Source organism: Bubalus kerabau, chromosome 5, assembly GCF_029407905.1.
Source record: "Bubalus kerabau isolate K-KA32 ecotype Philippines breed swamp buffalo chromosome 5, PCC_UOA_SB_1v2, whole genome shotgun sequence".
Taxonomy (NCBI): Eukaryota; Metazoa; Chordata; class Mammalia; order Artiodactyla; family Bovidae; genus Bubalus; species Bubalus kerabau.
In genome coordinates this window covers 55,864,021-55,876,973 of record NC_073628.1, presented here as the reverse complement: position 1 = coordinate 55,876,973, position 12,953 = coordinate 55,864,021, and the positions used below count along the sequence as shown (strand labels likewise).

The following is a 12,953-nucleotide window of genomic DNA, read 5'->3' as shown; positions in this document are numbered from 1 at the left end:
TGAGCAGGGGGGCTGACGGTCGCCCCTCATAGGGCTGCGGAGAAAGAAGCGTGGTTCTGTCACCTTTGTAACTCTCGCATCTGGACAAATGCCTGACACATAAGAAACGCTCAGTGATACTTGCTAATGAATGGAAGAGCACTGAGACCTACAGGGACGTTTAATGAATATTTAGTTAGTCTGATAAGACAGAAGTTCCCACTAAAAGGTTCTCCCGGGCCCTCAAATGCTTCCCCCAGTGCCAACCACAATGCTTGAAAATTCTCCAGTGAGAGTTTGTACCAAGAAGCACCAGCTTTTCTCATCCCTCGGCAAGGGTGTTATAATTTCAGAGATCCGCACTCATTAAGTAGTCCGCACACTGGCAGCAGAGTTTCGCTCCGCTGGTTAAGTTCTTTCCGCCCACAGGTGCAGAGAGCAGCACGCTGAAGACACGGGACCTGGCTGCTAGAGCGTCCACACGGGCGGGCACCCTGGGGTCGCCCAGCGTCCGCTTCCTCACACCGCCTGGGCACTACGGCCCAGAGAGGGGTGCAGGCCCCCACGTCACGCAGCAAGTTAAGCCAGGCCCCTGGCCCTGCCCGTCACGGTTCACCGGACGCTCATTTGATGAGCGGTGAGCGCCACTCTGGGCGAGAGGCAGAGGCACGCACATTGAAACGATTCCGAGAGTGGCCTGTGCTTTCACAGAAGGCGCGTGTCTGCACCGTGGGAGCCCCAGCAGAGACGGTCAGTACCAGGCTGAATCCATGCCTGCTTCCTGGAGGAGACAGAGATCCTGGAAGTGGGCCCCAAAGAGTGAGCAGGGAGGAGCCAGGAGAGGAGGTCCTAGGCTGCGTAAACAGCATCCACCCTGGGATTCAGGGGCCAGGTGGATGTGTGGTGAGTGGCTCCTGACTGCTGGTAAGCCATAAGGGAAAGGGAAGGAGGCAGACATGGCCCAGAGAGGACTCAGGGAGAAGCAGAGAGAGGGAGAGGAGTGGAAAGACCAGCTGCTCCACCTTGCTCTATGGCAGACAGCAGCCTCCCCCGGTCCCGGGGCTTCCCTTCCCTTCCACCAACACAGGTCATCTAAGATGCAACCACGTCCCCTGCCCCCAGCTCCTTACTTCCAGAGGAGGTCTGTGCTGCACTTTCCCATAAACAGCCGCTGCTAACAGACCTGAGGGGAGGCCGCGTCGGGACTCCCTGGATCTGGCTCTGTCAGGGAATGAGCTGGAGGGATCACCCATGTTCCAGATGGTAACACTGAGACGCAGACTGGGAGTCGCCAGTCAGGGGCACAGCCAAGGTTAACACAGAGGCAAGGGGTCGGTGAGACAGGCTTGGGGGCTGGAACCCGGGGTCCTGCGCTTTCCCAGCCCTGTCCTGGTTCCCTAGCGGTGCTGTTTCTCATCGGCTTCGGTCTTCCCTGAGGGTCACAGGGCCAGGCCGAGACAGGGCTACTGGCGTCACTGGGCGCAGCCTTGCTTTCCCACAGCCATCCTTCTTCTAGCCCCCCTGCTCCATGTCAGAAACCTGGTCACCCTTCACCCACTTAGCTCAGTCCCATTGAGGGATTTATTACCGGCTGCCTCGCCATCTGCCCCGCGGTAATAAATCAGGGCAGAGCAGAATCGCAGCCATCCCGAGTGTGCATGTATAAAAGGAGAGGGTGCTTCAGGGGACCCCAGAGCGAGCTGGGCACCCGGGCGAAGTGTGGACCAGTGCAGCAAGATGCCTCTCTGGGGACTTGTGCTGGTGCTCTGGGGCTCCTGCACCTTCAGTCTCCCTGCAGACACTGCCGCCTTCAGACGGTAACTGGGAGAAAGGGTGGGGGGAGGAGGGATCCTCACTTTCCTGACACAGGTTGGGGGGGTGGTTCAAACAAGTGATGTCACCCCGTCCTCACAAGCAACCGGGCAGGGAGAGTTTCGCCCTATTCAGAGAGGTCAGGTGACTTGCCCGATGTCACACAGCCAGCAGAGGCACTAGCTGGGCCTTTTTGATCCTAGCCCAGAGTTTTCAGTTCCTGCACAGATCACCATGCTAGGCACTTTGGGGGGACTTGGAGATGACTGAGATGTTCTCTGCCCTTCGGGAGCTCACAGACTAATTACTAAGAAGGGTGTGGTATTGTTAACTCTACCAGGGAAGCAGGGCAACGCAGTGGTTAAATGCATCCAGAGCTGAATGGTCCTGGTTTAAATTCTGTTCCACTAGCAGTGCCAACTAACTCTGGAACCATGGGCAAGACCCTGAACCTGGCCAGGTCCAAGTTTGCCACTTTTATTTTTCAATATTCATTTATTTGGCTACACTGCCCGCTTGGATCTTCATGGCAGCAGGCAGGATCTTTTAGTTGTGGCGTGAGAACACTTAGTTGCAGCTCGTGGGATCTAGTTCCCTGACCGGGGATTGAACACAGGCCCCCAGCACTGGGAGCATGGCGTCTTGGCCACTGGACCACCAGGGAAGTTCCAGTTTACCATTTTTAAAACAGGGATAATATTTTACAGAGACAAACCTATTTTACAGAGCTGCTTTGAAGAGTGAATGAGATATTGCCTGTAAATGCCTCAGCCTGGTGCAGGCATGCTGTAAAAACCCAGCTGTTACCATCTCCAGGGGGATTATCACGAACATTAAAAGAAAGGTTTAAGGCAGCCCAAAGGAGGAGGATAAAGACCCAACATCCATGTTTGGCGACAGGCCCTGAGGGAACCCTGACGGCTCAGCTGGTAAAGAATCTGCCTGCAATGTGAGAGACCTGGGTTCGATCCCTGGGTTGGGAAGATCCCCTGGAGAAGGGAAAGGCCTGGAGAATTCCATGGACTGTATAGTCCGTGCACGCGCAAAGAGTCGGACACGACTGAATGGCTTTCAGTTTCACTTTCTTCCCTGAGGGAACAAGCAGTTCTTCAAAGCTGCAGGAGCGGGGAGGCAGGTGGGAGAGGGCCTCCTAGAGAAAGGGTTTCACGCTGGGGAAGCAGATGGGGCCAGAAGACCTGAAGTTAAGGGGCAGGCTTTCATAACAGTGGGAGTTGCTAGGCCTGTAAAATGCTGAGGACTTCATAGGATTGTTTCCTGTGTCTCCGCTCAAATCATCCTCCCAACAGTCCCATTTTATAGCTGGGGACACTGAGGTTCAGGGAGGTCAGCCTGGGCACACGCTGCGACGTGTGTTTCCAAAGCCTCTTTCCTCTGCTCCAGGGAGAGTAGCTGCTGGGCTGGGGGCGTGGTGTGCCCTCAGCCAGGGAGAGGCGCTTCCCAGTGGCAGAGTGTGCCTGAGGTTGGCCCCCACCCCCAGGATAAGGGGAGGGAAAGGAAAAAAACATTCTCCCTCGTCTCTTCAGCATGAGAAGAAGAATGAAATTGGACCAGGGTGAGGAGGGAGTCAGGCTTTCCAAATGTACTTAGAGGAGTTTTGCTAACTGACATGAGCCTCAGTGTCCCCATGCAAGCTCTTTGGCGCCTGAACGGCAGATCCCATTCTCAAGGTGCTTTACACACAGACGCCTTTTACAACATGTACTGAGCGCTGGGCAACTCAATCTGAAAAGTGCTTACTCTCGGTTGTAGGTACTACCATTAAGTCCATTGTTACAGAGACCCAGAGGAGGTCAGGTAAGTTGCTCAGACTCAGGCAGGTAGGAGGGGATTCAAGCACATCCCCACGACCACTACAGCCTCATCACAGACGGCATGAGGCTGTGCCGCGCTGGTTACGGACACCCGGGGAAAACAGGGCAGGTGCCCAGGCAAAGGGGAGGCCAGCATGGGGGCACAGGGCTTCCAGGAGGCAGGGTGCACGCTGGCCTTCGAGGGCTGGGAAGTGCTGGAAAGTGCTGGCGTGGGGGAGAGGGGGAAGGAAAGGGGAGAAGGAAGGGATTCTCTAAAAGGACAGGGTAAAAGGAGAGGTCCAGAGTAAACAGTGGGAAAGGAGCCCTCTCTGGGGTCCAGCCTCCTCTGTTCCTCATTTTCCCATCTGTAAAATGAGAATAGTAAAGTTACTCACCTCAGGGGATGGCTGCGAATCAAACAGATCATAGTCGTGAAAATACTTTGTGGAAGAACAGACCACGTTATGAATACGGCAAGTCATTTCTGTTAAAATATTAACACCAACAAGCATAAAAGTTGCATTCACGTTTGTGGGCAAAATGCATGGGGCCTGACAAGGAAAGGCTAGTGCAAGTACAGAAGAAGAAACAGGGACCCTCTGGACTTTGGGCTGCAAGCCTGGGACCCCCAACAACGGCTCAGGCGCCTTCACGTCGGAGTCCGGGGACCCGTGTGGGAGATGGGCCAGTAAGGGCACCTCGAACCTCATCCCTCACCCCAGAGTGAGGACAGCCAGCCTGCAGGATGGGAACGAGGTCACGTGGTGGGGGTGGCCTGCACAGCGCTGGGCGCCCGCACGGTGGCAGCTCAGGGTGACCTGAGTTTCCCAGATCTCTTTAACTCTGCCTCCCGAAGGTGAGAGGAAAGCGTCAGGACAAGAAGCGGAGGGCCTGGGACCTAGGCTCAGGAAGGCGCTTCTTCCCAAGGGCAGGCTGCACAGGCACTCTGGAGACGCCTGCCTTCCCCCACCCCACCCAGTCAGCCCCAGGGCCCGGGCTGGGTGCTGCCTGGGGCTTCCTGGAGCCCCCGCCCCGGCCGTGTGGGCATGTGCTGCCACCTGCAGGCCCCGCCTGGCACTGCCTCACCCATCCAGCTGTGAGCGGCACGCCCAGCCTTCACCTCCTTAGGGGGGTCAGGGCTGTTTCCTCCTCCATCTTCCCACCCGCTGGAGCCCCTCAAAGGTGGTGATGATCTTTGCATCTCTAGCATCCAGCATGGTGCAGGCACAGAGTAGGTGTCCAACCTGTGATTGTGGAGTGAATGATCTTAAAATGATGAGCAAAATCAAACAACAGGAGCAAGTTAGTTGAGGATCATTTAATACCAGCACAGGTAACCATGGAGTCTCCTTCAGAGACTTAAGAGCTCAAGAGTGATCCCTAGGTGCCTGGGCTAAGGTTGGGGTAGTTTTATTAGAAGCTTCTAGAACTCTACCATTACTGTGGGAGGGGACAGAGCTCTTCTACTTTTTCTTACTCCATCATGGGCTAGGATCTTCCTCAAGAAGATGCCCTCAGTCCGGGAAAGCCTGAAGGAGCGAGGTGTGGACATGGCCCGGCTGGGTACTGAGTGGAGCCAGCTCACCAAGACTCTCTCCTTTGGCAACCGCACCTCCCCTGTGGTCCTCACCAACTACCTGGACGTGAGTGCCCAGCTCGGTCCCTTGCCTGCTTCACTCTCTCCTTCTTCTCTTGGGCCTAAGGCGTTTTTGCCCTGTCTGAGCACCTCACGAAATTCCCATTTCACAGCTGGAAAGACTGAGGCACAGAGGACCGGAAGGAGCCCAGAGGCGGGGGCAGGTTTGGAACTCAGGAATCCAGGCCCTGGGCCCCCACGTACAGGTGTTGCAGGGGCAGGGGCTCAGCGAAGCATCAGGGTTTCTGTGGTGCATGGGGCACCTCCCTGCTTCACTGGCAGTACGTTTAATTTGCCCTCTGGTCTTACTGAGCTTCCCACTTCCTGTCATGAGACACTGCTAAGCCTCCAACTCCATCCCTGCTGAAAATGGAAGCCCAGAGAGGCTACGTGGTCTGCCTCATCTCACCCCAAGTTCCAAAGAGCGTATCAGGCAAGACCCCAAGACTCCCCAAGCCCCTCAGGCCACCTCTCTCCTTCGCCCTGCAGACCCAATACTACGGTGAGATCGGCATTGGCACCCCACCGCAGACCTTCAAAGTCGTCTTTGACACAGGCTCCGCCAACCTCTGGGTGCCGTCCACCAAGTGCAGCCCCCTCTACACGGCCTGTGGTGAGACCAGGGGCCTGGGTGCCTCCCCACGCCGCTCCCCTGTCAGGCCTCAGCCCCAGCTCAGTACCTCCTGATGCCCCCTGAGCTTCCTCCTGTCTGCCTCTGTGCCCCCTGCCCCTGAGAGGAGAGGAGAGAATGTCTCCCATTGTTCTGACATGACCATCAAGTAAAAAGCAGGCTCCAGAAGGACTGAATTCTCAGACCCATTCAGAGCGTGGGCTCTGTCCTCCTTAACCTCAGGGAACCACTGAGTGCTTCCAGGGACCAGAGTCCTCTCGCCATTCTAGGATCAGCAATTACTTTAAGACACTTCATCTGAGACAAAATTCTCAGAGACATGAGCACATTACAGGGGCCCAAGACATACAGACCTTGATTGATTAACCACATTTTTCAAGCCTCCCAGCTCAGGGCCGCCCCGTCTTTGCACTCAGGCCTCAACACACGGGCCCCACCCAGCACCTTCCTCCAACCCCTTCCCTGGGCTCCTCGGCCCTGAGCCTTTGTCTCCCTGCCAGAGATTCACAGCCTCTACGACTCCCTGGAATCCTCCAGCTATGTGGAGAATGGGACGGAGTTCACCATCCACTATGGATCCGGGAAGGTCAAAGGTTTCCTGAGCCAGGACCTGGTGACTGTAAGTGAGGCTGTCTCAGGTCATCTGCCCTCCTTGTCCCCAGACCTCCTCTGCCACCCGCGGTTGGGGATGGTGCAGCCCAGCCCACCTTGGAGGAGCACCCTCCTCTGCAACTGCTCCCTGGAGCTGCAAGCACCTGGGGCAGAGCAGAGCTGAATTCTGGGCACTGCCCGAGTGATCTGTGAGGGCCTCTGCAGCTACGGCATTCGTGGAGCTTGTCCTGAGCCCAGTCTCCAATCGAGGATCCTGCTTGGGGTCATCCGGCTCTGACTGAGCTCTTAACCAGACCCTAGACTGAAATCCAGAGTCAGGGTCAGGGTCAAGGGTACCATCAGCCTTATGGTCAGGATCATTTTGGAGTTAGGCACAGGTTCTAAGGTCACAGCTGAATTCAGAGTTTGGAATTAGGGTCAGTCCTGGTTCTCACTGTCACTTGGTCTGTGTCTGACCCGCCTCCATCTCTAGGCTTCTCCATTCCCTGCTCTGGCAGAGTTAGGGTAGGGGTACCCATGGAACTGGGAGGAAATCAGTGTGAGCCCATGAAATAGGGGAAAGGGGGCATGAAGGGCAGGTCCGACTGTGGTGCCCCTCCTAGTCCCTCTGGACCCCCAGCCCAGACGTGTGTTAGGAGGGCTGCTGTGCACGTGGGGTTGATAAAGTGGTCACACCCTGGCGCGGTGTGTCCCTGGGGCCCTTCGTGCGGAGGCCTGGACGGGACTCTGGCCAGGGGATGGGCCGCGGGCTTGGTCTCCCCTGGTGCTTCATCCTTCCACAGGTGGGTGGGATCACAGTCACACAGACCTTTGGCGAGGTCACGGAGCTGCCCCTGCTGCCCTTCATGCTGGCCAAATTTGACGGCGTCCTGGGCATGGGCTTCCCCGCCCAGGCGGTTGGCGGCGTCACTCCGGTCTTTGACCACATCCTCGCCCAGCGGGTGCTGACTGAGGACGTCTTCTCTGTCTACTACAGCAGGTGGGCCGGCTGGGGCGGGGCCGGGGCGGGGCCGGGGAAGAGGAGGCGGGTCTGAGCAGGACTGTGCTGTGTTCAGGATCAGGTGGTGTTCACTCCATATCCAGAGGGATACGATCCAACATGGAAGCCAGCGCTTAAATGAAAAGGAAATAAAGTCAGGCACTCAAATCCTCAGTCATACTGTACCTTTCAAGTACTCAGTGGCCACAGTGACTACCGGCTACCACATTGGACTATACAAGTACAGCACATTTCCATCTTAGCAGACGAGTCTTTTACTTACAGTTTAGTCCAGCACTGCTCTAGAGCAAGAGAAGAATGCAGAGTGGGGGTGATGGGAAGTGAGGCATTGCCATGACCGCTGGGCCTCCCTGTGAGGGCCTGGCTCCTCTCATGTGGACTGCTGACTTCATTCATTAGTCCCTTCACTTATCTGCTCAGTCCCTGGCTCCACAAACACTGGGCACGGACATGACAAGCACTGTGCAAGGCTCTAGGGGTACAACCAGGAACGCAGTGTACAAGACAGAGTGCCAGCCCTCACAGAGCTTACAGTCCAGCAGGGAAGACAAACATTACAATATGATGAGCAAAACAGGGGACATGAGGTTGAAACCCTGTGCTTTCAACTCCAGGCCAAACTTGCGTGCAGCACAGCCAGGCCTGGGGAAGCTGCCACCAGCTGTGGCGCGGAGCTGCCATCTGCCCTGAGCTGCTGGGCACGAGCTGGAGACAGGGGGTCACAGGCGTGAGAACTGCAGGCCAGAAGCGATGAGGACAGAGGGGAAGATCAGCGCCCAGAAACATCGCACAGATAAACGGAAAGGAGTGTCTGGTTTGGCGAGAGAAAGAGAGTGGCTGAGAAAAGGCCACCAACTGGTGGGCAGGGCAGTCTTGGGAGGAGCTGCTTCAGAAGCCAGGCAAGGGCTTACGTAGGCAGTGCAGAGGCAGGTGTGGGTGTCAGGGAGGGAAAGGCCCACCCTGAGAAGTCTGCCCGGGGAGGGACGCAGACACAGCCGCGCAGAGAAGCAGGGAGAGACGTGCAGGTGTCTGTAAATGCTGGAGGGTGCCCGAGTACGGGCAGGTGGGAGAAGCAGCCAGCAGAAGGTGAGCAACGGAGAAGGCGGGAAAAGAGGAGACAATTGAGGGCAGGAGCCGAGAGGCCATGGGATGGAGGGGAATCCCAGCAAAGAGGCCTTGTTGAGGAGAGACCTGCCTCTTCCTTTACTCTGGGATGAGAAGGAGGAAACGTCCAGAGAGATCGTGAAGTGTTGGGAGAGAGGTAAGGGGAACTTGTCTAGCATAGGTGCACATGTGCTGGATTTATAATGATGCAATTAATGCACTCGCACCAATAACATGTGTGGCCTACATGCTTCAACGTGCACACACACACACGCCTCCTACTAAGAGTGCTGGAAAACCCCATCTCTCTCTCTTAAACACACACACACATATCCACACACATAGCAAACCATCCCTAAGGTAGACCCTCACTTGTGGGAGGCATCATGCCATCTGGAGGAGAGGAAAGCAAGGGGCATCAGCTTCGTATGGGGCACCAGAGGTCCTGGCTCCAGTCCCCTACTCACTGCCAGGGTGACTTCAGCGACTTACCTCCTGGTGATTCCACTGCCTGTAGGGTAAAAAGAGTGTGTAATACCACCCTGCCAAACAACGGGCTGGTGGGGCTCATCTGAAACAAAAGCTTCCTTTCTGCTGTCTCTTTCTCTGCAGAGATTCCAAGTAAGGAGATGGAAAGCCCCCACTTGGCCCTGACCCTCCAGAATGCCTGGCCCAGAATCACACATGCCATCTGCCCCAAACTCAATGCAGCGGGCGAGGCGCCACTGATGCCCAAGCTCCCCACCCACCCCCGCCTTCCTCACGCCCCTGCCCACCACCCCAGCAGCTCCCCCAGGTCCATCCCAGGTCCCCCACTGCTCAGGCCCCAGTGAGGTGGGGGAAATCTGCGTCTTGCACGCATTCTGCCCTGTCCTGCGTCTGCTCCTCTGTGACCTCTCTGGGGAGGCTTTACTGGGTGCTGCTGGGCCACCCTAGAACCCTCAGACTGAGCTTTGGGGATGGGCAGAGGTGGAGAATCAGCTTCCACGTCGTGCCCCAGCCTTGCCGCTGTCCCTGAGCCTGGGCCCAGCCTCCCTGGTGGCTGGGGTTACTGAGTCCTGGAGGCCGTGGGTGTCCACGCTACTCTAATCTTCCCTTTAGGAATTCCCACTTGCTAGGGGGCGAGATCGTGCTGGGAGGCAGTGACCCCCAGTATTACCAAGAGAATTTCCACTACGTGAGCATCAGCAAGCCTGGCTCCTGGCAGATCAGAATGAAAGGGTCAGGACCTTCAACCCTCTTCCCTCTGAAAGTGCTGCTGCTGCTGGGGGTGGGCCTGCAAGGGGGCCAGGCTGCCGTCCCGCCCTCTCTCCAAGTGCAGCCCTTGCTCTCTGCTTGCTTGGTCCGGGGAAGGGACACGGAGATGATGGGTCAGGGGGAGGGGGCAACAAGAAGAGGCGGAGGGTCACTAAGCCATGTGCTGGGGTAGGCAGCATTCTCTTCCAGCTCACGTGTCATGCATCCCTCACCTCATCACCGGACCTCCGGCATGGCCTCTTATCACCTGCCCGCACTCAGGAAAGCTGTGCAGCTTGGTGGTGCCCCTCAGCCTCTGTCCAGCTGTCTGTCTGACGCTGTGGCCTCCCCAGGGTGTCTGTGAGGTCGACTACCTTGCTCTGTGAGGAGGGCTGCATGGTCATAGTGGATACTGGTGCATCTTACATCTCGGGCCCCACCAGCTCCCTGAGACTGCTCATGGAGGCCTTGGGGGCCAAGGAGCTGAGCATAGATAAAGTAAGGAGCTGGGGGGCGGGCACCAGGGAGGAGGGCGCACCACCTGGCCCAGGCTCCCAGATCACCCCAGGATGCTTTGGTTCTGAAGGGGACCGTTTCTGGCCTTCCTCTCCTGCCTCTCACACTCTTCCACATGTGGCCTGGGCCCTGGGGGGGGGGGGGGGGCTTGGGCAGCTGGGGGCTGTGCCCACCCCTCTCCGGCAGAGGGGCCAGGCCACAAGCACAGGGCTGCGTCTCCTGGGGTACCTCCCACACTCAAAGGGGCTCCTGTGACCCTACCCACTGCCAGTATGTCGTGAACTGTAACCAGATGCCCACACTCCCCGACATCTCCTTCCACCTTGGAGGCAAAGCCTACACACTCACCAGTGCGGACTATGTGTTACAGGTGAGGCTCCAGTCTGCTCCTCGGTGGCAGGGAGGAAGAGGGGGCAGGGGCCCTCAAAAGCAGACATGTCATTATGCACAGATTACCTGCTAGACCAGCGGTTCTCAAACTTGGCTGCACATTAGGGTTACCTGGGAGCTTTTAAAAATCCCAGTAACAAGCCACATCCCATACCAACTGATACCTCTGGGGGTAACTGGGCAACAGTGTTTACAAAATTCCCCAGGTAATTGCAGCGTGCAGCCAGATTTGGAAATCACTGTGCTCATCTCCTGATCTCCATTCTGATCAAATGTCCCCAGTAATGCTATCTGCTTTTTATATTCAGTATGTTTAGAGGTGTTAATAGTTTGTCTAGGACCAGAAGCTCTGCCAGACTGTGAGCTCCTGAAGGCAGCGCTGTGCCCGATGCATTGTTAGCAGCATCCGGCTTAGTGCCTGCCTCTGGGAGGGGTGTGACCCATGATGGCTGAAAGGGCCAAGATGTGATGGAGGCCCAGTGCGGATGGGGCACGGATGGGTAGATGCTGCTGAGTCTGGCAAGGTGGTTATGTGCCAGGCAGTGGAGGAACCCTTCTGCTTCCTGCCAGGACCCCTACAATAATGATGATCTGTGCACACTGGCCCTCCATGGTATGGACATCCCACCACCCACTGGACCAGTCTGGGTCCTGGGTGCCACCTTCATCCGAAAGTTCTACACGGAGTTTGATCGGCGTAACAATCGCATCGGCTTTGCCCTGGCCCGCTGAGGCCCTCTGCTGCCCTGCCCTGGCCCGGAACTAGAGCACTCTCTGGGACCACCCCCCAACCCCTGCCTGCGCCCTCACGCAGCGGGGTGGAAGTCCCCCCGGATGTGTGCCCTGCCCCCAGCACTGGCTCTTCCCTTCTTTGAGGACCACAGAATAAAGACTTCATGTTCCCAACCCCACTGCACCTGGGTTCTCAAGGATTTGAAACAGGGAAGTACAGTGTGTGATCTCGTGCAGACAGAACATGACACAATGACAAGCTCACAAGCACAGGTTCCTGCATGCAGGGCTGATACCACCCGTGCAACGTCGGCAGGGTTCAGATGGAGTTGTTCACACTACCCTGGGCGGGAAGTTTGCAGAGAGCCAGCCCCTGGAGAACCAAAGCTAACGCCGTGGCAGTGGACTGTAGACAGAAAGACGCTGCAAGCTCATGGAGGTCAGCCGCCAGCTCAGGCTCCGTGCTTCCCCACGGAGCCATTTAACATGCCATCGAAGGCACTAACATCTAAAAACATAGAACCACAGAGGTCTGCCTAATATTCCCTTTGTACATGAGGAGAAACTGAGCCTCAGAGAGTGAACGCATTTGGCCAGGGTTGCTCAGTGACGTGTAAAAAACCACAACTAGAAGGCTGCCCATCTGACTCAGACCTTGGGCGCTTCCCACCTTCCCATATACAGGTGAACTCCACAGGTTCAGAGCTTCAGCCACCCCCGTACGGGCCCAGGTGCACAAGCACTCAGATCTTCCATATCACGAGGCCTGGGGCTCAGGTCGAGGTCTGCTCCCACTCTGACGCCTTGGACTGTCTGTGGGAGACGTGTAGCTCGGGGAATAAGAGACCGTATCCGCCCGAATGAAGCCACCGACACTGTCCCTCTTCCTGACAGCTGCTCGCCCCTCTTTTGACTGAAAGCAGTGAGGCACGGAGGGCTCACCCAGGCCCCAGCAAACCTCATACCTCGAGAATTACCACCTGTTGGGATTGTACTGGAACCCCAGGACCTCTCCCTGGCAGCATTCCCACATCTGTGACATCCCTGTGCATAGCCAGGAGCATGACTCTCTGAGTCTTCTTGCCTGCTTAGCTGTATTTCCTCGCTGCAGGAAGGCTTGGAGTCAGGGTCCTTTCCCAACATCCTGGGTTCCGTGACCTTAAGTAGCACACCCCCGCCCCCCCAACATCTTCTATTCCTATTCTATAAGACAGCCATATACGGCTGTTTACATTAGACATAAAATTAAATTAAATGTCACACTAGCCCCATTTCAGTCGCTGGACAATTACATGTGGCTGCTGGCCACAGCCCTGGACAAGACAGAAACAGAACACTCATCCGCCCAGAAGTTCTGCGGGGCAGAGCGGGATTCTGGGCAGCGATGAGGACAGGGGCCTTGCGGTTGGGAGGTTCCTGAAGAGGTGAAAGGGGCCACGTGGGGAAACAGGCACTTTCCTGGGTGGCGCCGCGAGCGCTCTCCCAAGCCGGCTG

At 56.8% G+C, this 12,953-nt stretch overlaps 1 protein-coding gene across 2 annotated transcripts; it reads left to right on the top strand.

Moving 5' to 3' along the window:
- Positions 1-1,704: 1,704 nt before the first annotated feature.
- REN (renin) lies at positions 1,705-11,459 on the top strand. 2 transcript variants are annotated; one of them, XM_055583537.1, is made up of 10 exons: positions 1,705-1,796; positions 5,095-5,245; positions 5,728-5,851; positions 6,370-6,488; positions 7,264-7,460; positions 9,198-9,206; positions 9,687-9,806; positions 10,175-10,319; positions 10,609-10,707; positions 11,298-11,459. In XM_055583537.1, exons 1-10 carry the CDS (start codon positions 1,717-1,719, stop codon positions 11,457-11,459), a joined length of 1,206 nt encoding a protein of 401 aa, XP_055439512.1. In that variant the 5' UTR covers positions 1,705-1,716. The 2 variants fall into 2 exon arrangements, with proteins under 2 accessions (XP_055439512.1, XP_055439511.1); XM_055583536.1 differs by lacking the exon at positions 9,198-9,206 and having other exon boundaries at positions 1,717-1,796.
- The last annotated feature ends 1,494 nt before the right edge of the window (positions 11,460-12,953 follow it).